The sequence below is a fragment of the Canis lupus genome, chromosome 7, assembly GCF_011100685.1.
Source record: "Canis lupus familiaris isolate Mischka breed German Shepherd chromosome 7, alternate assembly UU_Cfam_GSD_1.0, whole genome shotgun sequence".
In the NCBI taxonomy this organism is placed as follows: Eukaryota; Metazoa; Chordata; class Mammalia; order Carnivora; family Canidae; genus Canis; species Canis lupus.
Window position 1 is genome coordinate 5,746,995 of NC_049228.1, and position 24,823 is coordinate 5,771,817.

Here is a 24,823-nt window from a genome sequence, read left to right on the forward strand (position 1 = left end):
ATAGCTAACATCATACTTAATGAAAAAAGACTGAATTCTTTCTCCCTAATATCAGAAACAATACAAAGGATATTCATTCTCACCACCTGTATTTATAATTGTATTTGAGATTCTAGGCACTGCAATAAGACAAAAACATAAATAAATAAAATAAAAGGCATCCAGTTTGGAAAGGGAGAAGTAAAACTATCCTTATTCATAGTCCACATAGACAATTCTGTAGAGTCTACAAAAAGGCTCCTGGAACTAGTAAGGGAGTCAAGCAAGACTGTAGAATACAAGACTAAGAACACAAAACATTGTCTTTCTAAATGTACAAAAATCTTCCGTGTTTCTGTATACCAGCAATGAACGATCAGGAATTGAAGTTGAAAATTACAATTTACAGTAGCATAAAAAATGTGAAATACGTAAGTTTAACTTTGATAAAGGTTATGAAAAACTGTGCAGTGAAAATGAGGAAACATTGCTGACAGAGGTTAAAGAAGATCCAAGGAAATGGAGAGAGGTATTTTGTTTGTGGATCAGAAGACTCAGTGTTACCAATACAGCAATTCCCCCCAAATCTATCTATAAATTCAATAAATATTAATCAAAATTCCAATAGACATTTTTTGTAGAACTTGACAAGCTTATTCTAAAATTTCTGAAGAAATTCAAGGGACTGAGAATAGATGAAACAGCTTTGAAAAAGAATAAATTTGGAGAGCTCATGTGTTCTGATTTCAAGACATATCACAGGCTATAGTACTCAAGACAGTGTGTAAAGATAAATAGACCAAGGAAACAGAATAGGGAGTCTAGAAATAGACCTGCACGCATATGGATAACTGATTTTTGACAAAGACGTAAAGGCATTTGGTGAAGAAGGGATGGTCTTTTCAGCAAATGGTGCTGTAACTGTTGAATATCCCGGTTTTTAAAAAATAAATTTTGATCCTTACCACACATCACACACAAAACTGGATCATAGATTTAAGTATACGACTCAAAGTTATGAAACTTCCAGAAGAAAACATGAGAGAAAGTCTTGGTGATCATATCTTAAGCAAAGATTCCAAAGATACGATGACAAGAGCACAATCCACAAAAGAACAAGTTGATAAATACGACTGCCAAAATTAAAAGCTTCTGCTTTTCAGACGGCACTGTTAATAAGAGAATGTAAAGACCAGGCACAGACTGGAATAAGATATTTGCAAAGCATATATCTAATAAAAGACTTGTATCCAGAAAATACAAACTTTGTATTAAGAAGCAAACAATTTGCGCTTGCTTTGGCAGCATTTACACTAAAATTGGAATGATACAGAAAAGATTAGCATGGCCCTTGTGCAAGGATGACATGCACATTTGTGAAGTGTTCCATAATTTTTTTATGTCGTGGCCTACAGGCCAGTAAAAGATTCACATTATAAAAACAACAACAACAGAACAGAAACAAACAATTCAATCTAAAAACAGCATAAGATTTGAATAGATACTTCACCAAAAATTCTTTAAAAAACCAAACTGACGGGACCCCTGGGTGGCTCAGTGGTTGAGCGTCTGCCTTCAGCACAGGTAGTAATCTTGGGGTCCTGGGATCAAATCCCACATCAGGCTTCCTGCAAGGGGCCAGCTTCTCCCTCTGCCTATGTCTCTGCCTCTCTCTCTATCTTTCATGAATAAATAAATAAAATCTTTAAATTAAATAAAATAAAACGAAACTGACGTTTATAATATGATCCAACCATTTCACTATAAGGCATTTACCGTAGAGAAAACAAAGTATATGTCCATACAAAAACATCACAAAATGTTCATAGCAGCTTTATTTGCAATAGTTTGAAACTAGAAACAGCCAAATGTCCATTAGAAGGTGAACAAATAAAGAAATTGTGATATATCTGTATAATGGATACTCAACAATAACAAGAAATGAACTATTCATACATGTAACACTGTGAATGACTCTCATGGATGAATTATATTAAATTAAAGAAGCCAGACAGAAAAGGCTATATACTATGTGATGTTACTTATATACTAGCAAACCCAAACTAATCCATACTGTCAGAAAGTAGGTTAGTAGTTGCCTGGGCAGCAGGGGGAGTGGGGTCATGAGTGAGAGGGACAGGAGAGAAGGATTACAATGGAGCAAGAGAAAACTGTTGGAGGTGCTGCATATGTTCACAATTTGACTGAGGTGATGGTTTGATGGGTGTATACCTATGGCATAGGTATACAGCTTATTAAATTGCACACTTTAGTTATAATTTCAGAAAGAAATCAAGTGAAAATTGTTCCTTCCTTCTAGATCCTAGTTAGGTTTAGAGATGAGCATGTCTTAACGTCATCTAGCCCAGGGCTGTCCAATATGGTAACCACTAGCTTCATGTGACCATTTGAATTTAAATTAATTACAACTATAATGAAAAATTTCATTTCTTAGTTGCAATAGGCACATTAAAGGCACATCAGGAGCCATATGTGGCTAGTGGCCATCCTATTGGATGGCACAGATTATAGAATATTTCTTTCATCAGAGAAAAGTTCTCTTGGACAGGTCTTTCCTAGATTCTATAGAGAACTGGGGATTGTCATAGTCTCATCAATACCTTTACAAACAACTGAGATCTTTTGCTGGCCGTCTATTGAGAAGTTACTTTGTGCCAGAAACCACCCTTTACATGAATTACCTCTAATTCTTACAAGGAAAGACTAAGGGTCCGAGAGGATTAACTAATTTCCTAAAGCTCATCGCTACTAAGTGGTGAGGCTAAAATGTAACCGTACAACTATCTAACCCCAAAGCCTGAACTCTTAGGCTATTCTCATATATCCTGTGGCTAGACCACACCTTTTTCATTTTATACGTGTGAAGATTTTCTTTTTAGCTTCAACCATGAAGTCTTACATTTATCCCTCCTAAATTTTATCTTGCTGGATTAAATTTACTGCTCCAGATTGTCAAAATATTTCAGGATCCTCATCCTGTCATTCCATATGCCCATGAACTTCCCAAGGTCCATGTCTTTAGCAACTTTGATAAGCATGGCTTCCTAAACTCCATCCAAGTGGTGATTAAAATCAATAGGTCAAGGGACTGGGTGGAATACTGTGGGCAGCTATTAGAAATCCCCCTTTAGGCCAACATCAGTTCACCAGTCTATACTCATTGAGGTACTAGCATCATGTACCATCCCTGTTCTTATATCAAGATTCTGTAGTTCGAGCCTAATACCCCTTTAGCATCATCTGGAATCATATACTAATATTAATTAGCTGATCTGACTAGCTTACAGATGTCATCAAACAATATCTGCTTCTAAACAAACATGGTACCTGGGGGGATCAAGATATGGGCCTTAACACCTTGGGAGTTAGGGACCATGGGCCATAGGGGCCATATGGGTCACTCAGTGGGTTAAGCATCTACCTCTTGATTTCAACTCAAGTTGTGATCTGAGGGTTGTGAGATTGAGCCCCTTGTCGGGCTCCCTGCTCAGCTGGGAGTCTGCTTGAGATCCTCTCTCTCTCTCTTGCATTATCTCTCTCTCTATCCATCTCTCTGCCCCTCACCCTGCTCACATGAACACTTTCTCTCTCTCTCTCTCAATTAAATAAATAAATCTTTAAAAAATAGGTATCAGACCCTAGTATTGGTGTCTGTCATTTCCCACATAGCTGTCCTCTTCCTCCTCAGCTGCCCCAACTCTGAAGTGATTGTTTTAGGTCTGTTGCCCCCCAAAACCAAACTAACTCAAAAACAATGGCTTCAAACAACAATAATCATTTATTTGCTTGTGGCAATTTTGGGCATGGCTTGGCAAGAGCACTTTGTTTTTACTCCACATGGCATCAGCTAGGGTGGCTGGAAGGACAGCTGGGGACTGGCATGATGAGGCTCCTCTGACACAAGCTCATGAAGTATATCAACTCTGAGGACCCTGTGATCCTGCCTCATGCTCTCCTGCCACCCGCCTCCCCCTCACTTCCAAACTCTGCCCATGTCGACCAACATGTGTTTCCCAGACTTGCCCTCCTCAGGCATCTTCAGGCTTCTGTCTAGCATGGCTTTTCTTCCCTTTCCTTGACCAACTCCTATGCCTCCTTGAATACTCAGTCAAGGTGTCACAACCACCTGGAAGCCTCCTCCGATAATCCCTACCCCCACACAATTCAGTTCACATTAGGTAACTCTCCACCATCTTCCCACAGCATGTGTTGCCCTTCGGAAAAGCACTTATCCCTCTATAATGGGTTGTTCTAGACTCTTCACTCTTTAAGAGAAAAAAACTTGTGTTCTCAGTGTGGGGGAAATAGGAGATGCTCAGTAGGCTGAATCAATGAATGATGCGATGATAAAACAGATCTTGTAAACTAAAATGCTATCAAAATACCAGACTAGCAGCAGGGCCCAGCACCTGAAAAAGGCCTCAGTCGAGCAAGTTCTCCCGGACCCAAGATGAAATGAGTTCGAGTATAGCAAGCATTCTTGACTAGGGCCTCAAGCACTAGTAAGCACTGTGTAAGCGTTTGCTGCCACTACTGTGATGACTTCTGCAACTTTCAGAGGAAGAGCTGACCTTGTTAAAAAATTCTTTCTGCCTCCCTCATTATAGTTTTCCCTAGAAAGAGACCTTGAGTGATATCACCACCTTCCCACATGCTCCTCCTCCTCTTCCTCAGGAGAGTTCCCTGAGGTTAGAATTCCCGAAAGAGGAATCCTCTGGAAGAGGAAGTGTTCAAGGCTACCAGCCTGGGTGTGTCTGTCTCTTGGCAAAAGGTCGGTTGCCATCAGCTTCTCTCTCCTACTGGCTTCCATTGCAGCAGGTGGATGCAAGCATTGCCACCTGCCAGGTGTTTCTGAGCTTCCCCGGGCCTGGCAGAGCTAAGGAGAGGCAGGCATGAGCAGTGACAGACTTCTCTGGTATCTGCCACCCTGGGATCAGCATCCACCTTCCCTTTGCCCTTAGAGCCCAGGGTCATTTGGATTGGAGGCTAAGCAGACCCTCTGGAATGAAAGCCAGTCACACCTGGGGAGAAGGCTTGGTCTGAACCTTAATTTGGAAAAGGTGCCAAGTTCTTCAAGTTTCCTCAAGCCTGGCTCTTGCCCTGCCTTTCTGGGGTGGCCGGGAGCCAAAAGTCCCAGACTCCTCCTCATCACGTCCCTGCCTCACCCTCCCAGGAATTTGGGGAAACCTGAGGATGGCAGGTTTGACCTGAACTGTGATTAATATTTGGTGCTGGGAAAACCAGAGTTCTGGGCTAAGCATGAAAATTTTGGGGGTGAGGGGGAAAGGGGACTTTCCAAGATGGCCCTGAGAGAACAAGACAGGGTAGGGTCTTGGAGAAGGAGCTCAAGTGCCAAGGGAGTCTGAGAAGCACTGAAAAGTAAAGGCATGTGGGAATGGCGGATGTAGGGTCTTGAAGAACCACATTAGGGGCAAAAATAGGGTGAGAATCCTGAAGGAGGGACGCTGGAGTCTGGTGGATGATCTGAGGGAAAGAATGGAATTCGGTGCTTCTGTCTTGTATTTCCAGGTAGACCTCACTTCCTCAGGCTCTCTTCTTTGACCATACAGTGTCTCCCAGGGCAGCATTGAGCTAATCCTCACCCCACTCTGGAGCCAGATTCTGTGGGTGCAGACCCCAGCTTCTCCCTCACTAACTCTGTGGTCCTTGTCCAAATATTTAAGCTCTTTTTACCTGAGTTCCCTTAATCTGCATGATGTGGTTGAGAAGAACACCTCCTCACAGCATTATAAAGAGCAAATAAAATAATACAGCAAAAGTGCTTAGCACAGGGGTGCGCAGGTGGCTCAGCAGGTTAAGTGCCTAACTCTTGGTTTTGGTTCAGGTCAGGATCTCAGAGTTGTGGGATTGAGCCCCCAGTGGGGCTCCATGCTCAGCCAGGGGTCTGCTTGAGGAGTGTCTCCCTCTGCCCCTCCCCCAATTCCCTCTCTCTCAAACCAATAACTAAATCCCTGAAAAAAAAAAAAGTTAGCATAGAGGTCAGCTCTTGAGTGGTAAGGGCGATGTGATGGCCGTGACTGGCTAATGACTTGTCTCTTCTACCACTGAGAGGTCTGTGGGGGGCCAGGGCTGTTGGTGCTGTTTGCCACTGTATCCTCAGAACCTAGCTCAGTACCTGGCGAATCCCAAGGGCCCACTGGGTGTTTGTTGAATGAATGTTGAATTGACTAAGGAGGACTTATGTTAGGGGCTTTGTAGGGATGGGGGCATAGGGATTTGGATCACTATGGGCACCCTCTAAACATTTTTCTCTCAGTGATCCAAGTTTAAAAAAAAAAAAAAGACAGCAAGGTTATTCCTAGAGATGATCACTTTTATTTCCTTCTTTTTTTTTTTCTGTAGTCTCCACAAAGTTTCCCTAGCAAAACAAGGATAATTTATTTGTATTTTTATTTTTGAGAGAGTGTGTGCAAGCAGAGGTGGGGAACGGAGGGGGAGGAGAGAGAGAATCCCCAGCAGACTCCCCACTGAGCATGGGCGACTGGGGGCTCGATCTCAGGAACCTGAGAACCTAACCTGAGCTGAAATCAGAAGTCTGATGTTCAACTAACTGAAGCTTCCCCCAGGATTACTTTCCTAATGGTTTAAAAGAGAACATGCTGATACAGCTTTGTTACCAGTAGAGCAGGTGCTCTACTCCTCTCCTCTTCTCCCCTCCCCTCTTCCCCAGTCCTCATCACCACACTGGTAGGGGTGCTTGTTTTTAAAAACTCAGGTAAATAAAATCCTAGAAGCTGGAAGAGAGAGAGAGAGAGAGAGAGAGAGATTGGAGAGAGAGAGAGAGAGAGAGAGAGAATGCTGTTAAACAAACCTAACACTATGCAAGGACTGGAAGGGAGGAGCCATGACTGAAGGATGAGCATGAGTAGGTAATGCAGGGGATGGCTTCTGCTTCTCCTCGCCTGCCCATCACCCTCTCAGCTTTCCAGTGCCCCTTGGAGGTCTTACTGGATGCTTCCTGCCAGGGGAATTCTCAAAGCACAAAGCCATGAAGATGAGGCTCCTGCTTTTCTGATCTGATGAAGGATCTTACTGAAGTACATTTGAGCTCTAAAAGCGTGTTCAGAGGGAAAGAACATTTTCAGCCCTAAATCTTGTGGTGCCCAGTAATGATCATGAGCCCATGTGGTGAGGGGTGAAACGTCTCGTGGTGCCCACTATGGCCCTGCTGCTCTTGGTAACAGTGGAGTACTAGTCTCCAGAGGCCCATCCCAGGTTGGGGGACACTAGCAGCTGCCCATGGGAAAGGAAAGGAGAGTGGTCTGGAGGGAAGGCGAGTGGATCAGGCATTGAGGTGCTCAGGTTGGTGTGCTAGCTCTACCTGGCTGCATGATGCTCCAGTCACTGAGCCTCGGTTTCCCTTCTGGAAAAAACAATAGAAACATCTTCCCTACTTACGAGGAATTTTGAATATAAAGCAAGACCATCTGTGGGAATGCTTTGCAGAGTATGAAATGATGACAAATGCTATATAGGAATGGAAAGAGTTTTGGTGGAGAAGTGGAAGGCACAGACTCCCCTCAGTGAATTACATCCTGTTGCTTGCATTTTCAAGTGACAATACATTTACTAGGGTGCCTGAGTGTTTCAATAAGTTAGGCATCCAACTCTTGATGTCAGCTTGGGTCTTGATCTCAAGGTCATGTGTTTAATCCCCGTGTTGGGCTCCACAGTGGGTATGGAGCCTCCTAAAACAAACAAAAAACAAAAAAGACACTTATTGAGTTCCCCCCTTTAGCTAGGAGTGGCTCTATATGTTATATTGTTTTGTACTCATTTGCCCCATGTTCTAGAGGAGGACATTGAGGTTAAAAGAGGTTAGCCTTATGGGACTTACCCAAGGTTGCACAGCAAGTAATCAGCAGATCTCAAATCTGGCTCTTCTTTCTCAACCCAACTTGTAGTGACCAGCTTGTCTTGGTTTGCCCAGGACTCATCTTTAAGAAAGATAGAAAGTTCTATGTCCCAGGAAACCCCTCAGTCCTGGGCAACCTGGGATGGTTGGTCACCCTAAGGCTGGGCTTATTTCGTAAGTCAGCAGCATTTGGCTTTCCCAATCTCAGTGGGGGTTATAGACCTGTGAAGGCCCCCAAATTATTCTCCTGCTTTCCCCTATGGGAGAGATGGTGGGACCTCCTGCCCTGGAAAGACCCTTCTCTAGGTAGGATTAACATGAAAAAACTCAACCAAGTGGCCAAGTGGCAGCTCCCTTTCAGCATCAGATTTGCATCTCTTTCTGTGACTTCAATCACTGAGCATGTTGTGACTACTCTTAGGTAAATAGGTAGAGAGAAAAGGCAATTCTTCCTTTCCAGTTGAATGTCCCTTGCTGTGCTCCTTATCCTTCCTTACACATAGATGCAGCACATGATTTGTAACATAGGAGGGCAGTGCAGGAATTATCGACCTCACATCTGCCAAAGAAGAAACTGAGTCACAAAGGTTCACTTGTCCAAAGTTATACAGCTAACAAGTGTCAAAATTATACCCAAAGCCAAGTCTTCTAAGGTTTTAAATTTAGAGTCTATGAACTCCTGAGTATTTATAGATGGACATCAGAGAGAAAGTTTATACATTCTGTGCATTTTGGGGGAGGGGCATTCCATATATTTCACAAATTTCTCAAAAGAACAAAGCAGACATCTTGGATCTGTAGTCTGGGCATGAATTTTTTTCTGTGTTCAAACCATGATTATGCTACAAGAAAAGCTTTATGAATGGCAAGCTCCTCTGGCCCTTGAAATGTGGTTAAGTATTATTGTGCTTTGAGTGCATTAGGTAAAACAGTTCATTTTACTTTGATATAAATGACTAAATTGAAATTTTTTCTCTTCTTGTTTGATAATTCTTTAATATCTAGAGAATGTCACATAGAACATTTTTCCTTCTGGTACCACATTTTGTTTAGTCTCTAGCATAGGTGCATATACTGAAAGAATAAGACCTATACAATTTGACTCTTCAACAGCTAGGGTTGCCTGCCTCCACTTCTTCCTAGGGGCTACTTGTTGTGGATGCTGAGAGAGAAGCATGAAAATCTTTGGGCTTGACCTCTCTGCTTTTTCTATGGCAGGGCTGCACCTAAAGGGAACAGAAGAAAAGTGTTTCTATGGTGCAAATCCAGGGGCCCTTACCTACTGGGCAACCAGCTTAGGGGGCAAGTTCTTCATGTTGAACCCATCAGAACTTACAGGAGGCTGTGATGAAACACCAGAAAACTCTGCGATTGTCTACACTTTTGGAAGTTTCCACTATCTACCATTTATTCTTTCATTCACTCCACAAACATTTACGGAGGATCTACTATGTGCTACATTTTGGAGGCAAAATAATGAGCAAAACAGACAAGATCCCTGACATCATGGAGTTTATATCCAGGCAAGAGCTTAACTGTATGTTCTCCAACTAAAAGGTTAATTTAGGAAAGGAGCCCTCCAGTTGCTAGCTGGAACGCACTGTCTGCTGGAGGAGACACAGTTGCAGTCCCCCTCAAGCTTCAAGCCTGACAGGAAGGAGATTTCAGAATGGCTCAAATAACTCAAAGTGAAAATGACCAGAGCACAGGGTAAGTTCACAAGTGCCGAGAGGAGACTAAGCGGAAAAGAATGGAGAGGAGCAAGAAGATTCCTGGAGAAATTGCAACATGCTTTAAGTTTGAGCCTTTAAGCTGAAAATCCTAGGTCACTTTTTTTTTTTTAAGATTTATTTATTTATGAGAGAGAGAGAGAGAGAGCACCTGAGCGTGGGGAGGGGCAAAGGGTGAGAAACTCAAACAGACTCCATGCTGAGTGTGGAGTCCAACTCGGAGCTCAATCTCACGACCCTACAATCATAAGCCAAAATCAAGAGTCCTACCCTTAGCCAACTAAGCCACCCAGGTGCCCCTCCTTGCTCACTTCTAAGAGATGCTGACAGCTGGCTCCTGCTCAGTATGCCGGATGGGATGAATCTGTACTTAGAATATGGTGGAGGTTTAACCCAACCAGTGGAGACAATCTGCTAGGAAAGGAAGTCTAAGCAAAACCTCTGGCTTTCCGGAAAGACAGGATCCTAAGAGTTGGGATAGTATGGTGATAGAGCGCTGCTGGTCGGGGTTTCCTCCAGGAGACAATATGAACCAAGATGTAGTCTTCCCTCCTTCCTGCTCTCCCACCTCAAGTATTTCAGATCTGCGAGCCCTTGCTTTGCTGCCCACTTTGCATGGTTACATGCAGCAAGTCAACAGCATCCAGCTCAACCTCTTCCTCTCCCTAGGTCTCTTGAGATGAAGCTCCCTGCCAGGAACTCCCTGGCTCTCAGTGCCTGTGGGAACAGCTCTCTTTAACTGACATGGTTCATTTTTCCAATAAGGAAAAAAACCACATCTGATTTCTACAGAATCAGTTTCTGCTGACATGTTTGGACTTGTTTGTTGGGAAGGGTGCACTCAAGCCATATAATCTATACCATTTGCTGCCCTGTTTTTTCTTTGCTTGGAGGGAAGACGTGTCTTTTTTTTTTTTTTTTTTTTTTTTTAATTGTAGGGAGGTTTCTGTATTTGCAGGAAGAAGCCAGAAGGAGTGACAAAGGTCAAGTGAATGGAAAGATACTGGATTGAGAGTTCAGAGATGTGGGTCCCCAGTCCACCACTATTCAGCTGTGTGGCTTTGGACAAGAACTTCACCCTTATCAGAACTTCAGTGTTTCTGCATCCATAAAAGAAGACTGGACCAGGTGCTTCTTCATGTCTGGTAGAATGGAAGGGTTAAAACTGATGGTGCTGGAGCCAGGCTGCCTAGATTGCATTTAGCTCTGCCATCTGCTCCCCAATGCCCCACGGTGAAGCGTAGCATGCAGCAGATAGGAAGATCAAAAGAGATAATGCATAGAGATGCTTAATACTGTGCCTGGGCTAATAAATATGCTTAACAGTTGTTAGCTATCCCTGTTAATCTAGCCTCTTCAGTCTGTGAACTCTGAGTTCGTGACCATGAGAAATGTAAGCTCATATGGAATGGAAAGCACATGGGACATTTGGACTTGATATGAGTCTTCTGGTTCTCCTTGGAGCAAGTCAAGACACAAGGGCCGGAGAACAGAACTTCACCTTCTCCCAGTGGCTCATGCCTTCTTGGGTGGACTTCTGTGATATGTTGCCTCGAGAGAAGTGCAACTGTGATATGTCTGTACTGGCAGGATTGGAAGGGGAGGGAAGTGAGCATGTTGGCATGCGGTGTTACACAAGAACTAAATTTTTATCTTCCAAGCTGATAGATCGTTTCTAAAACAAAGAGTATGAAGTAGCAAATAAATGCATGTTTTTTTAGAATTATGGAGCTAGGTAACAGAAGAGGAACCTGAATGTCGTTAGATTGCCTACAGGGCATAGGAATAGGGGCTGGGGGTGCTGGGGCAACTGGCTGCAGTTTTCATCATATGTATGCCTCCTAAAAAATATGTACGTGGTCATCTTTGATTAAGAATAAACATTAAGTTACAAAATCCAAATAAATGCAATGTATTACCCTAGAGTATGTGGTCGGTGGGAATTACTGTTTAGCTAAGGAAGTTTAAGCTTTGGGTCCCTCACTTGCATGGGCTCCTTTCAAGTCCCTGGAAGGGTCTTAGCAATGTTCACACGTCTTTCTTGTAAAATTCACAAGAGGAAGATATGTTAGCCTCCATGAGTTAAGATCAGTGTCCTTTTTCACTCTGACTTCTCCTCATGGCAGGTGACATGAGAGAAGCCACAATACCTGGGGGATCTGGCTAAGGAGCGGTTGACTAGGATGCATTTGCCTTTATCAAGATGTATTTCCATGGCTTATAATCACATCTGTGTATGGCTAAGATATTGTTAGCCATTCTGGTGTGAGAAAAGCACCCGGAATGCTCCTTCCACCCACGATGCTGATTCTTGTTACTGGAGGTGTGCGAGTGATAGAAGAGAAGCAAGGTTGGAGATGTATGGAGACAGAAGGAAGTGTGTTGAAAATTCTTCCAGGCATGTAAAATTGTAAGCCAAAGATTTGGTTTTCATTAAAGTCTAGTCAATATAGAAATATTTATTCAATAATGCAACATATATGATTAGAAATGAATCAGATACTTCTTTTCTCTTCTGATGGGCACCTTGTGAGGCAGAAATTATCAGAATTTCCATGTTTGTAGGGTGCAAACCTGTTATATACATCATGCATTCCAATTATCAGCAACAAAAACCCAACTTTGGGCAACCACACCAGAGGAAAGACAAACTTATCTTTTTATGCTCTTTGTAGAAAATAACATTAAAAAATTATTGTCAAAGAAGTAGCAAACAAAGGGATGTTGTGTAGTTAATTCATAAATGTGTTCATTTATCTCCCTGGGTTTTGTGGTGCGTGATATTTGTCAGCTTTCAAAATTTGTAATTTGTTATGATTTCTTGTATCATTCTAAATCAAGATTCACTTTGGTCTCTAATTTTGTACTCTTATTTTAAAATTTCTTTTCTTAAAATGTACCCTCCCTCCCTGATTATATGGGGTACAAGCCTCACAGAAGCTGGGTCGGGCCCTGGCTGAGGTTGAAATCTATAGAGGTTCGGTGTAAAGTTGCCAGATTTGACCAATGAAAATACAGGATTCCAGTTAACTGTGAGTTTTAGATAGATAAGCACTGAATCTGGGCATCTTGTATCCATCCAGTGGGAATATGAAAGAAAGAAGAGTCAACTCAACCACTCAACTCAACCATGGTGGAGGTAGGGAGGAGGAAGGAGGGGGCAGAGGGAAAGGTAGAGGGGAGAGATTTCACACAAGAAGTCACACTAGAGCTAACTTTTGAGGACTGGATAGCATTTGCAAAGCAGAAATGCAAGGGGGGAGCTTTCTAGGTGAGAAGGGGCAGTGATGTGTTTGGGGTTCATCAAGAGAGAGGAAGTTGGAGATGTGGGCAAGGTCTGGATTGTGAAGGTTCTGAAGTCTATGGGGGAGAGGCTGGCTCTTTATCCTAGTGGCCCCTGGGAGCCATGCTGGGAGTTTTAGGCTGGGGAGCACCAAGACTGGGTTTACATGTTAGAAAGTCTGGCTGCCTAAGAGAAGATGGGTTGTTGGGAATGAGACCGGATCAATGATCCAGGAAGGGAATGGGATACAATGCTTAGACTCTTTCTGCTACCTATCCCTGGCTTCTCCTCCCCAGTCTTCATATAAGTTATTTCATGCCATTTGACCTGTAGAATCCTTGGCGTAACATGTCAAATGGGACCTGAGGCTCTAGGACTTGACTGAGAGCCCTGTGGGTGAAAAGAAGCATAGGTGCCCAATTTATCCTTCCCTCCCCCACTAGGCAGGATCAACCAGTTCAGATTTCCTTAGGTTATGGACTTCCTGGGTGAAGGCAAGTCAGAACAGCTTTGCTTGGGAGAGTTACATTATCTTCTCTGCTAAACAGGCTTGAGGTTCCCCATAGCTTTGTGTTCCACTCCATTCCATCTGATCCTAAGATAAGAAGGCAGCATGGGGTTAGGAAGGGCACTAAGCTAGAAGTCAAGATGGAGCTTTGAGAGCAGGGTGCCCCTTCCTCACTGTGTGGAGGAGGGCTGGTTCATGCTTCCATTTGTTCATTGCTATAATGGGAATGCTGAACGGGGAGCTCTCTGCTATCATTTTTGGCCCTCATTTCTAAATCCCAAACAAAGGAGAAACTTTTTAGGTTTAAAGTCCCCAAGGACTGGGAAATTTATCCTTTTTTGCTCTATTTTCAAAGATACATACAATTTCATACATATCTTTACAATCCAAATGTATTCATCAAGACATTTAAACATTTATATTCTTTTCAAGTTCCTATTTACTTCCCAGATGGAATATCCATTCATCACTATCAACATTTCTTTCTTTTACAGATCCTTTCTCTATCATTATTTCTTCCTTTTTTTTTTTTTAAAGATTCTATTTATTTATTCATGAGAGACACACAGAGAGAGGCAGAGACACAGGCAGAGGGAGAAGCAGGTTCCCGGTGGGGAACCCGATGTGGGACTCATCTTAGGACCCTGGGATCACACCCTGAGCTGAAGTCAGATGCTCAACCACTGAGCCATCCAGGTGTTTCTTCTCTCTCATTCTTTCTAGTGTGGTACAGTCCTCACCATGATATGCACAGAATCATTCACACAGACCATATCCACTTTGTCCAGATCACTCAGTAGGGCCACACCACTCAACTCAATGGAGCCTCATTCCCATAAAAGGCAATGGGCACGGTGCCCTTTGGAGTTGTGCAATGCTTGGTTCACTTTTTGCCTGACCTCCAGGATTTAGCACTTAGAGGAGTGGGCCAGCTGCACTCTTTTATAGAGAGAAAATTATCCTGGCACCACCATGAACAGTTCATGAAGTCAGAGTGGATAGTGGGTGGGGATAGGGGACTGGAAGACGTGAGGGAGCTGTGTCCAGCACACATCAAGCTCAGAGCATTCTCCATTCTGGCTTGAAAGTCTTCCTTCACATTCTTTCTGCTTCCCCCACGTACCAGATGGAAAATTGAGCTCTGGTATTTCAGTGGTGGGTCAACTGATTGTAGAAGGCCCAATTCTGAGGTTAGACACAGCCCTACATTTACGGATCAAATCCATAGATTTACTGCAATCCTGGAAGGGATGCCATTCCATCTCAATCTATATTCTTACTTTAAGTATTATATTACACAGCAAGGCTTAGGATGGAGGGAAGTAATTTCTTATTGTCTTTCCTCTCTCCCAATTTAGGGCCTCAAAATGGGACTGTAAAATTAATAACAGAGGTTACCATTTTAAAAAAAATTATATAGACTTCACAGCCAGCATGAAGCTCAGTGAGGGACTTGAACTCTGAGATCATGACCTGAGCTGAGATCAAGAGCCAGACACTTAAACAACTGAGCCACCCAAGTGCCCCAAAGGTTATCATTTTTTAACCTCCTATTATTCACCAGGTTATTTAAATCTACATGCCTTGCTCATAAGATGAGTATTCAGTAGGCACAGTTAGCACCATTCTGCAGATGAATAAACAGAGGCGCAGAGATGAACCGGCTTGGTTTCAGTCTACCAGCCACAGGGAGCAGAGGCAGGCACCCTAACCCAGGCTGCCACCGGAGCTATAGTCCCAGCCGCTATGATACACCACATGCTGGAGAGGAACTATAAACACATCACATATTTGTCCTTCCTCTGCAAATTTCCTGATATGACATCTCTGCCCTGAAATGAAAGCTGGGTCAGAACATACAGTCTGAGCACAGGGGGTTGAATACAGGGTGAGAGCCAGCAGGGATAGTTTTGCAATCATGTAGCATGTGGGGCTGGGCTGCCGCCATCTATGAACTACAAGCCAGGAGGCTCAGACCATGCTGGGAACACAGCACCCACCTTCCTGCCCAGCCCCTCTGTGGGAAAGCAGGGGTGGGGGCATGGGAGATCTCTGGACTCAAGAGATCTCCTTTCTCTCTGACGGAAGGAACAGAGAGACACCTGTAACTCCTAAGTAAGGTGTCTACTTTTCCAGGTGCCTGGCACACACACAAGGTGGGAATAAATAATATTTATTGAGTACTTACTAATGGATTGAGTCCATTAGCTCATTCAGATCCTCATAGTTTATTTTACTTATTTTATCAAGCTTCAGAAAAGTCATAAACAGCTTGTCTAGTGTCTCACAGAAAAGAGGGAAAGGAAGTGTATAAATCTAGAGCTATACTGGGGCCATTCTAATCTACTGCTTCTTAGAACATGTATCATTAAGTCCAAGATCCTAGACAAGGTTTTTAGCCCACGTAGCTTCTTTCCCTCATACTTACCCCAATAAAAAGTCCCCAGATTTCCTTGTTACTCTTTCTTCTCTGCCAGTGTCCTGCCCATCACGCTCTGGTCTAGTTACATGCAAGGTCTGCTCCAGCCCTGTCCAAAGGGCCCAGTGGGTCTCTTGTAATTGCATCCCATCTTCATAGAGAGTGCTTCATTTGGTAAAAACAAGCTCTGCTTATTTGGGGATTTCATGTTTGGGGAGGAAACTTTTTACAACCTATATCTCCCTCACCATCACCCCAAACCCTGATGCTTAGAGAAGTCATAATGCAGAGTTTGTATTTAAAAAAAAAAAAGGTAATTTAGATGGAGGGTCTTCTGTTCCAAGAGCAAGGCAAGGACTTGACTCTAGGCTCTGTTCTGAGTCTGCCACTGGCTGCTAAGCCCCTCTAGTTCCTCATTTTCTCACTTTCTTCTTCTCATTTTCACTCCCTGCTTTAATTGAGATGAAAGGGCCTCCCAAGGGATATGAGAAAGAGGAAAGAGATGATGTCCAAATAGATACATTTCTGGAGGGGGGAAAGATGCTTCTCATAAAGTCAAACAAAATATTTCATGTAGAGCATTTAACTAGTGCCTTGCACTAAAAGGTGTTCAACAGCTGTATGAGGCATTGGGCAGATGGAGTGTGCCGGGACCAGGGACACCTGTGACGTCTAATGGGGTTGATGCTGTCAGGGTGTGGCCATCAGGAGAGTACTTTCCTGAGTTTGCCTGCAGGGTACACTTGGTGGTATGCCATAGCTCTCAGGAAAGTGACCTAACTTGGATTTTTCTATATGGACACAGAATTGCAAGAAATTCTCATTTGCATGGAGATGGGGAGTTTATTCTTCCTAGAAGCTACATGTCAAAACCCAGAAGAAAGAGGCATTTCTTAATCATGATTAATCAGCTGTATCTTAAAGAAGCAAGAAAAGAGAACAATTAAGGAAATGAGATGCTAAGGAAACAAGGAGAAAAATAATCTCCCAAAGGTGGACCCACCCAGTAAACCTTGACAGCATTTCCTCTTATCCACCTGCATAAAAGTGACCAGCCCTTTCCAAGTGGCAAGGAGCACAGAGAGAGAAGACACGGGAGCAGCCTGGAAGTACCGGGTAAGAGGTAAGACTCCTGCAGGGCCTTTGCTGGAGGCTTTCGGGCACGTCGTCCTGGCCCTGGTCTCTCACTGCTGCAGAGAGGTGACCTGTCATCATTGTGTATGGCCTGGGTATTTTGTAGGACAGGGAAGGGTACTCCCTATTGAGGATGAACCTTCTAGGACTTTGTTCTCAATAAGAAAAGATGGAGAGTGGGGGGAAAAGGAGGGCAGAAAGGAAGGGAAGAGGAAAGATCTTTTTGTTCTAGGAGCTGTGCTGGGCACTTGATATCTTTTTTTTTTTTTTTTTTTTTAGGCTTTGCAGTATTAAATAGCACTTTTTTTAAAAAGGATTTTGTTTATTTTTTTGAGACAGAGACAGAGAGAGCACAAGCAAGGGGAGGGGCAGAGGGAGAGGGAGAAGCAGACTCCCCGCTGAGCAGAGAGCCCGGAGCCCAGGACCCTGAGCTGAAAGGCAGATAGATACTTCACCACTGAGCCATCCAGTAAAGCCCCTACATTGCTCTTTATTTTTATTTTATTTATTTATTTATTTATTTATTTATTTATTTATTTATTTATTTTTTAAGTGTAAATAGCTCTTTAAATGTAAGGAGCACCACTCGCTCAGTGGGACCTGATCAGAAAGGTGCTGCTATCTGTGTGGCGTGAGATCTGCTGGGATATCCAGTTGAGCGCCCGAGGGAATGCCACACGCACCCAGCACACCCATGATGGAAGTGAGGGCTCTGGGTGGGCACCGCAGACCACGCTGGGCAGAGGGCTGGTCTCATCACACGCGCTGTCCTAAGACTCCTCTTTAAGGCTAAGGCCCGGGCTAGTGCTGGGGAGAGTCAGGGGAAGAGACCCAACAAGCTGTACAACCATATCATGTGTACTTTCCCCAACGTGTCTACATGACACCAGAGAGTGGGTACACGAAAGAGGCAGAGAGGACGGCGGGGGCGGGGGGCGGTGATGGGATCAGAAGAGTCTGGTCCTGTCTAGGACTAGTGAGCTGCAAACATGTTCCCGATGGCCCCTCGCTCAGTGGGTGACAGAGGGGAAGCCACCAACTTGCCCCTCTCTCACATCGCCGTGGCTAATGAGTTGTCTGGGGGTGACCTGCGCCTCCCTTGCCTATTTCTCCAGAAGGTAACATCTTCAGAGTTGGCTTCAGACAAACGATTTTAAGCAGATACACATCAGGGGTTTATAATAAAAGAGTGTCTCCTATTTCAGGAGCAAACATAAAAAACCAAATGTGCTTTTAGGGTTTTTTAGATCTGTTGCCTAATTCCTAGGGCGTATTACCAACACTGTTTTTCCTATTTAATTTATTAAAAACAATGCTTTTCACCACTGTTGACAAAAATGAGCCATGTTGAGTCATAATGGAGTGATATCCACACAAATAGACTCCCTGGGACTTGAGAGAGCACTGTATTGTGCTTTCTGGGGCGAAGGTGGGGGCACCAGGGGGAGGGAGAGGTCTCATTCAATTGATTCAAGAAAACCAGAGGAGGAGACACATGACCATGAACTCCACAAGGCTCGGTCTTGTTTTATTGGTGGCTGTCTGGCTTGCCTTGCGCGGTCCAAAGGGGATCTTGGTCTGGGGTCTCCGCTGCTTTCCCCTCTAAGCTGGGCAGCTGACTCCCACCCCTTCCTGCAGGACATGAAGGCACAGCGAGTTTCCCTCTGGCTCGTGGCTGCTATGGTCTTTCTGTGGTCAGTGCGTGCCCGAGGTCTGAGGAGGTGTCTGATTTCCATGGACATCCACCCAGTAGAAGAGACTTTCCAAGAAATCAAAAAAACCATCGTGAGTATGGGTTGAGGGTGACGGTGTGGGCAAGGGGACGTGTCTCACCTTCCGTCTTAACTTGAAGAGTAAGCTCCTCTTCATCATCCTCTGTGTCTTCAGGGGGGACATGGAGTACTCATTGCCTGTGTCTGTCTGTCCTTGTGTTTCCCTCCATAGCAAGCTAAGGACACCTTCCAAAATGTCACCATCCTGTCCACATCGGAGACCCTGCATAGCATTAAGGTATCGGCCCGCATCTGCTCTTTTTGTGTTATTATTTTTATGGTGAAGCGGCCCTGGTCTGAGAAAGAAATCCCCACCCTGTCTTCTTTTCCTTCCCCATCTCCCGCGTGCTCTCTGAATATTCCTGGTTTCTCATTTGCCAGCTGATGTGCAAGGGCACACTGGTGTCTCAGGGACTTGGAGACCCCTAGGAGGAATCGAAGAAGCACCACCTACCTAGAGAGGGATTGGGGGTGCCACACGCTCAAACCGAGGAAGGTTCTCTGTGGCTTAGGGTGATTCTGGAAGGTTTTCACGGGGGAGCTGAGAAAATGAGCAGTGACTTAAAAGCTGAGTTGGCTGTGGGTCAGTGGTTCAAGGAGGAAGGAGTTTGGAGATCAGGGAAATTACATGTGAGATCAATGACGGTGTGTCAGGAGACAGCAAGGCAGCCAGGCTTGTGGTGTGAGGGGTGTGCAAGTGAGTCAGGTGAGCGGAAGAGGATGAAGCGGAGAAATACACTGGAGTCATCTTACCAAGAACCTTCAAAGTCAGGCGGAGCCTTGACCTTGTGATATGGCAATAAGGAATCACTGTAGATTTTTGAGCCAAAGACTCCATGACCACAGGATCTTTCTGAAAGATTGTCTCGTGATGTTCTTTACAATAAAAAATGCGAGGCAGGAAAGCCGCTAAAGAGATGAGTCCAACCCTCCAGAGATGTTGAGTGTGTTACAAAATAGTTGACTTACGAGGTAAGAATTTACAAAAGGGGCCACTGAAAAGTGCCCTTAAAAATGAGCTCCTCCTAGTGCTTGTAAGCATTCTAGAAAAATCCTTTTTTTTTTTTTTCAGTTATTTATCTGCCAGAGCGCAAAGGAGAGTTGCAACGAGTTACTTTTTTATTTTCTCTTTTCTTTTGGCTTCTCTGAGCAAGATAATTCCTCTAGGCAGTGTTGGGCTTGATCTATTTGTTGTAAGTAGATGTTGCTACTTACTAAGTACTAGTCCAGCCAACCACATGACAGACTCATAGGAGAGTGCAGCTGGAAGGGACCTGGAAGGCCACCTATTCCAGAATCATCATTTTATTTAAAAAAATAATAATAATTTATTTGAGAGAGAGAGAGAGAGAGAGAGAGGGCACAAGGTAGGGAGCGGCAGAGGGAGAGGGAGGACCCTGGGATCATGACCTCAACCCAAGGCAGACGCTTAACCAGATGCTTAGCCGACTGAGCCACCCAGGTACCCCTGAGCCACCCAGGTACTCCTGAAACCACCGTTTTCAAATAAGCAAATTGACAGCTTGGGCGAGAAAATGTCTAGTCTGTGGTTGAGCCAGTGGTTGAACCCCTAAGCCCTCTCTGTCCCCAGATGCTTTCTCCTTTCTAGGTCTAGAAATGGCTGATGTGGCCTAAGCATCAATGAGGGTGCAAGTCTTTATCATATTCCCTCCCTCCCTCCCTGATAAAACAAAGGTGTGCAACTTTTTGCTGCCTTGGTCAAGGGAACCGGCAGGAGAGGAGGAGGAGGGTTCTGCATTACAAGTAGTTTGCCATCTAGGAGAGGCTGCTTGAGGGGCCAAGGAGCCTCTGCTGCTTTAATGCTGACGGAGATGGATGCACCATCCCGCTTCACACCCCTCCCTTCTCAGACGGAACCCTAAATCTGCAGAGCAGCTCCCTGGCGCTTGGGGCAGGCTGTAATTTGCTAGAAGGAAACTCAGCCTGGCCAACTGCTCTGAGCTGTGTACTGGGAATTTAAGGCTCCCCCCTCCCCCTGGAGAGATGTGCACACTGCCAGCTGCACACTCGCCCACTGCTGCAGCTGTGAACAGTTTCCACTCTTGCCAATCTTAGCTCCGTTCAAATGATCCCCGCCAGGTTCAAAAGGACAGACTGGGATGGTGAGGGGAGCAGGGCGGTCAGGACCAACACGATGTCATTGCCACGGAAGGAATCGTGGCCAGCGCGTGCCCCGTGCACACAGAGACAGATACTCACACTCATGTCTTAATGTGCATGTTGAGGGGTGAGAGAGTGCCAGGGGTGGACGGCGGCACAGCATAAGGAAGTCCTTTTCCAGAAGGCTGCTCAGACATGGGTCCTTTCAAAGAGAAGACACTGAATTCCTGGAAGGGTTTGAGCTGAAGTTAGTGATGATGTGCTGGGATGCAGTAGAGAGAGTTCGAGACTGTGCCTGGGCTCCATCGCTTGCTATTTTATTTCCTGGCCATAAAGAAGGAGGAGCTGCCATCTCTCTCCAGTGCCTTCGTCATAAGCATCTTTGATGTGCTGAGAGGACATGGATACTCTGAGACCAATATGAATTTTTATAAAAAAAATTGATTTAGCTATTTTGTTCCTTGATGCCCCTACAAAGACTTGCTTTGGTCTCTAAGACAGTAAAAGAGGGCCCCCGGGGGTTTTCTCTAATTTGTATCTGTAGCCCTCAGACGTATGCTGCATGACCAAGAACCTCCTGGCATTCTACGTGGACAGAGTATTCAAGGACCATCAGGAGCTGAACCCCCAAATCTTGAGGAAAATCAGCAGCATTGCCAACTCTTTCCTCTACATGCACAAGGCTCTGCAAAGATGCGTGAGTGGTCACATCAGGACTCTGTGTTCCCTGACAGCCCCAGGGCGAGCCCAGGACATGCTGGTTCCACTCAGGCTTTCTGAAGTGGTTCCTGGCCTCCCAGGAAATCCCCTGCCCTGTCATCCATGAGGGCCAGACTGTCCAGAACCTATTCCTCAGGGCTTCCTCCTGGCTGATACCTCATCAGACCCCACTTCCTCATGGAGAATCCTCCTGGAGCGGCCTTATATCAAAGTGTTCCTTCAGGGATGTCAGGGCTGGCCTGGGAGACAGGCATGCCCAGGAGTCCAGGCTAATCATATGCATCTCTTTAGTTTGTTTGTGGTCCTTCGGGGTTTCCAAACCCATTAACTTCTGAGCTGGGTTGTTGCATCCCATGGTCTATCCCTGTGGGTTGCTTATAAATTCATTGTGCTCTATTAAAAACAAACAGCAGGAATAAAACCAAACTCAAACAAACCAACACAAACTTGGACCAGGAGAAAGCCTAGGTTCTAGCCCCATCCCTGCCAATGGGTACGCATGTGACCTTGTGGCAAATTATCTCTCCTTTCTGTGCCTCAGATTCTAAAATTGTTAGAAGAAGCCATGATCCCTGCCATACTTACATTAAGATTCATTTAATCAATCAATTAATTAACTAGTCCAATAAATATTTCGTGCCTACCTTGTGGGGTGCGGCCTTCACTGATTGGTGACGAGACAGACGCTTGGTCTCTCCTTTCCTGGCCCTTCCAGTCGGGTGAGCCATAAACCCAGACATAGCAAAAGCCCTGGTCACACACAAGGTGACTTGTGACTTGCCCCTTGCAGCTCCAACCTGAGTTTGTCCACCTGACCCACGTTGGGAACAAGGGTGCCTCTCTTTGGGCAGAAGAAGTGGGCTGGGTGGAAAGGCCCTCTGACGAGCGCTTCTTCCACTTGATCACAGCAGGCGCAGAGGCAGTGTCACTGCAGGGAGGCAGCCACCAACGCCACCAGAATCATCCACGACAACTACGATCAGGTAAGAGAAGGCAGGGGGAGATGTGCAAGATGGAGATGGGGCGTGGATGACTGAGACTGGGCCAACCCTTCTGTCTGCTCACTGAGTCGCCCACTCACTCCATAGTATCTATTGCCCATCTCCCCAGTTCTATGTGTCTGCAAAGAGTGTGTTGGTTTTAGCCCCTTTGCTAGCCTCCTGGGCTCCCCTTCTCCATCACGCCTCCACGGTTTTCTCCTGCCCTCACAGATCAGAGCTAATCTGTTAAGTTGTGGGGGGAAAGCACACACTCTTTTGGGTGGGCGTGCTACAGAGGGAGCAAGGATCCTCGGTGAACTGTAAGCTGTTGGACACCAAACATGCTGCCTGCCAGGTGTCACTGTGGTCCGTAGCTGCCACCGGCATCCTGCGGGGTGACGCAGAACAGGGCTGCTCATGTATGTGTGGCTGTAGAGCGCACATCTCATAGAGGTAGAGTAGGAGCCTGCTTCTCCCATGCGTCCTTTGGAGACTCTGCCAACAGAAAATGCAGCTTGTGGCTTGGTAGGTGTGGAGGGAGGCCTGTGATTCTGCATTTCAACCACGTTCCCAAGCGATGCCAGCACTTTGACTAGTCGGGAGGCTAATACTAGAACAATGGCTAAGCCTTGTATCGCTCTTGCCATGAACCCGCTGTGTTTCCAAACACACTGCAAATACCAACACGCGTGTTCCTCATTACGGTGCTACGAACCATTATCTGCATTTGATAAATCAGGAGCCTGAGGCACAAACAGGTTAAACAATTTAACTACTGCAACCAAGTAGTGGAGGTGGGACTTGACTCCCTGCTGTCTGGCTCCCCAGGATATACACCTGGATCTCACCTTCTCCCTTTATTCCGCCGCAAGGGGGTGGAATAAGTCAGGAGACCTGGGTTCTAGTTCCAGCTCTGCTTCCAACTGTCTGTGTGACACTGTGGGGGAGGACATTTTTCTTTAGGGCCTCAGTGCTTGCCCATGTCACATGGGGACAATGTGCTCCTACCCAGCATGCTCCTCAACCCACTGGAGTTGAGGCTTTCTCGGAAAGCACAAGTAAAGCCAGCTGATGGGAAAAGGAAAACAAGCAAAGGGCTTGGCCAGTAAGACCAGTGTGTGGTTCTTTTTTTTTTCTTTTCATACGGAAAAAAAAAAAAAAAAAAAAAAAACAAAAAACCCATGGAAAAGAAAACCAGAGGCAAAGAATGAAGAATTTTTAATTTTGTTTCTAAGTCGCTAACTTGATTTAACTGCTCATATGGGGAAGGCAATTTGGGTGGCCTGTTAGATAACTTGGGATGCTCTGCCAATATACTTGATGGATTAAAGGAAAAGCTCACGAGGACTGGAATACGGGGCAAGATTTGAAAATGATTTACATAGTCTAGAAAGGTGGGCTCTTACGATGATTTGCCTGGTTTCAGCTGGAGGTCCGGTCTGCTGCCATTAAGTCCCTGGGAGAGCTTGACGTCTTGCTAGCCTGGATTGACAAGAATCATCAAGGAACTCTGGTTGCCTGACGGACAGGGGGCCTAACACCCCAGGGAGGAACCACCCCGGAGGGAGGGAGATGGAGAAGGCCCCGTTTTTCATGCAGAGGAGGGTCTTTTGAAGAGACCTCTCTCGGGGTTAGAATCCTCTCCCCTGGGGCTGGGATACTGCGGGGAGAGATCCAGGTGTGAACAGGTTCCGGATGGGGCTGCAAGGCCCACCGCTGGGCCCAGGCTGCCCGACCCCACCCGAAGGTAGCCAGACAGTCCCCTGTCGTATTTATAATAAACCGATCCGTCGACAGGTCCTGAGGGCCATCGTGGCGGGCACGGGTGGGCTTCCCCTAATTTATTGTGCACGTGTTTATGCTGCGAGCGGAGCGGTGCCCTGTAGTACATATTGTACGGACCGACTTCCCTGAATAAACTCCGTTCTCTACCAGCCAGTGGAAGTGTCTTCTCATTCAGCAAGCGTCAGTCCAGGAACCTTGGTGACAAGTAGAAGTGAAAGGGGCCTTAAGGAATGCACATAGGTAGGGAAACCGAGGCTAGTGAGGGATAAGAATCACTGAGTCCCAAAGCGAGTCAGTGCGGAGAAGGGCTGCACACCGGGTCCCCAAAGCCTCCACCCAGCACCCTGTCCTCCAGCTAATGATCAAGAAGATGGATGATGGACGCAGGGCTTCTGACCACTGGCTCCTTGACATCACTCCACTTCTTTCTTTCTCTGTTTCTGTCTGTTATTATTTTCTTTCTGCCCCCAACCTGGATACATCTTCTCTGACCCT

At 45.3% G+C, this 24,823-nt stretch overlaps 1 protein-coding gene and 1 non-coding gene across 2 annotated transcripts; both read left to right on the forward strand.

Moving 5' to 3' along the window:
• Positions 1 to 1,272: 1,272 nt before the first annotated feature.
• On the forward strand, positions 1,273 to 1,375 carry LOC119872772. Its single transcript, XR_005362790.1, has one exon. It is a non-coding gene; the product is annotated as a U6 spliceosomal RNA (small nuclear RNA).
• Positions 1,376 to 18,468: 17,093 nt separating this feature from the next.
• IL19 (interleukin 19) lies at positions 18,469 to 24,448 on the forward strand. Its single transcript, XM_038541758.1, has 5 exons — positions 18,469 to 18,735; positions 18,895 to 18,960; positions 21,388 to 21,540; positions 22,472 to 22,546; positions 23,970 to 24,448. The coding sequence occupies exons 1-5, from the start codon at positions 18,592 to 18,594 to the stop codon at positions 24,063 to 24,065; spliced, it is 534 nt and encodes a 177-aa protein (XP_038397686.1). The 5' UTR covers positions 18,469 to 18,591; the 3' UTR covers positions 24,066 to 24,448.
• The last annotated feature ends 375 nt before the right edge of the window (positions 24,449 to 24,823 follow it).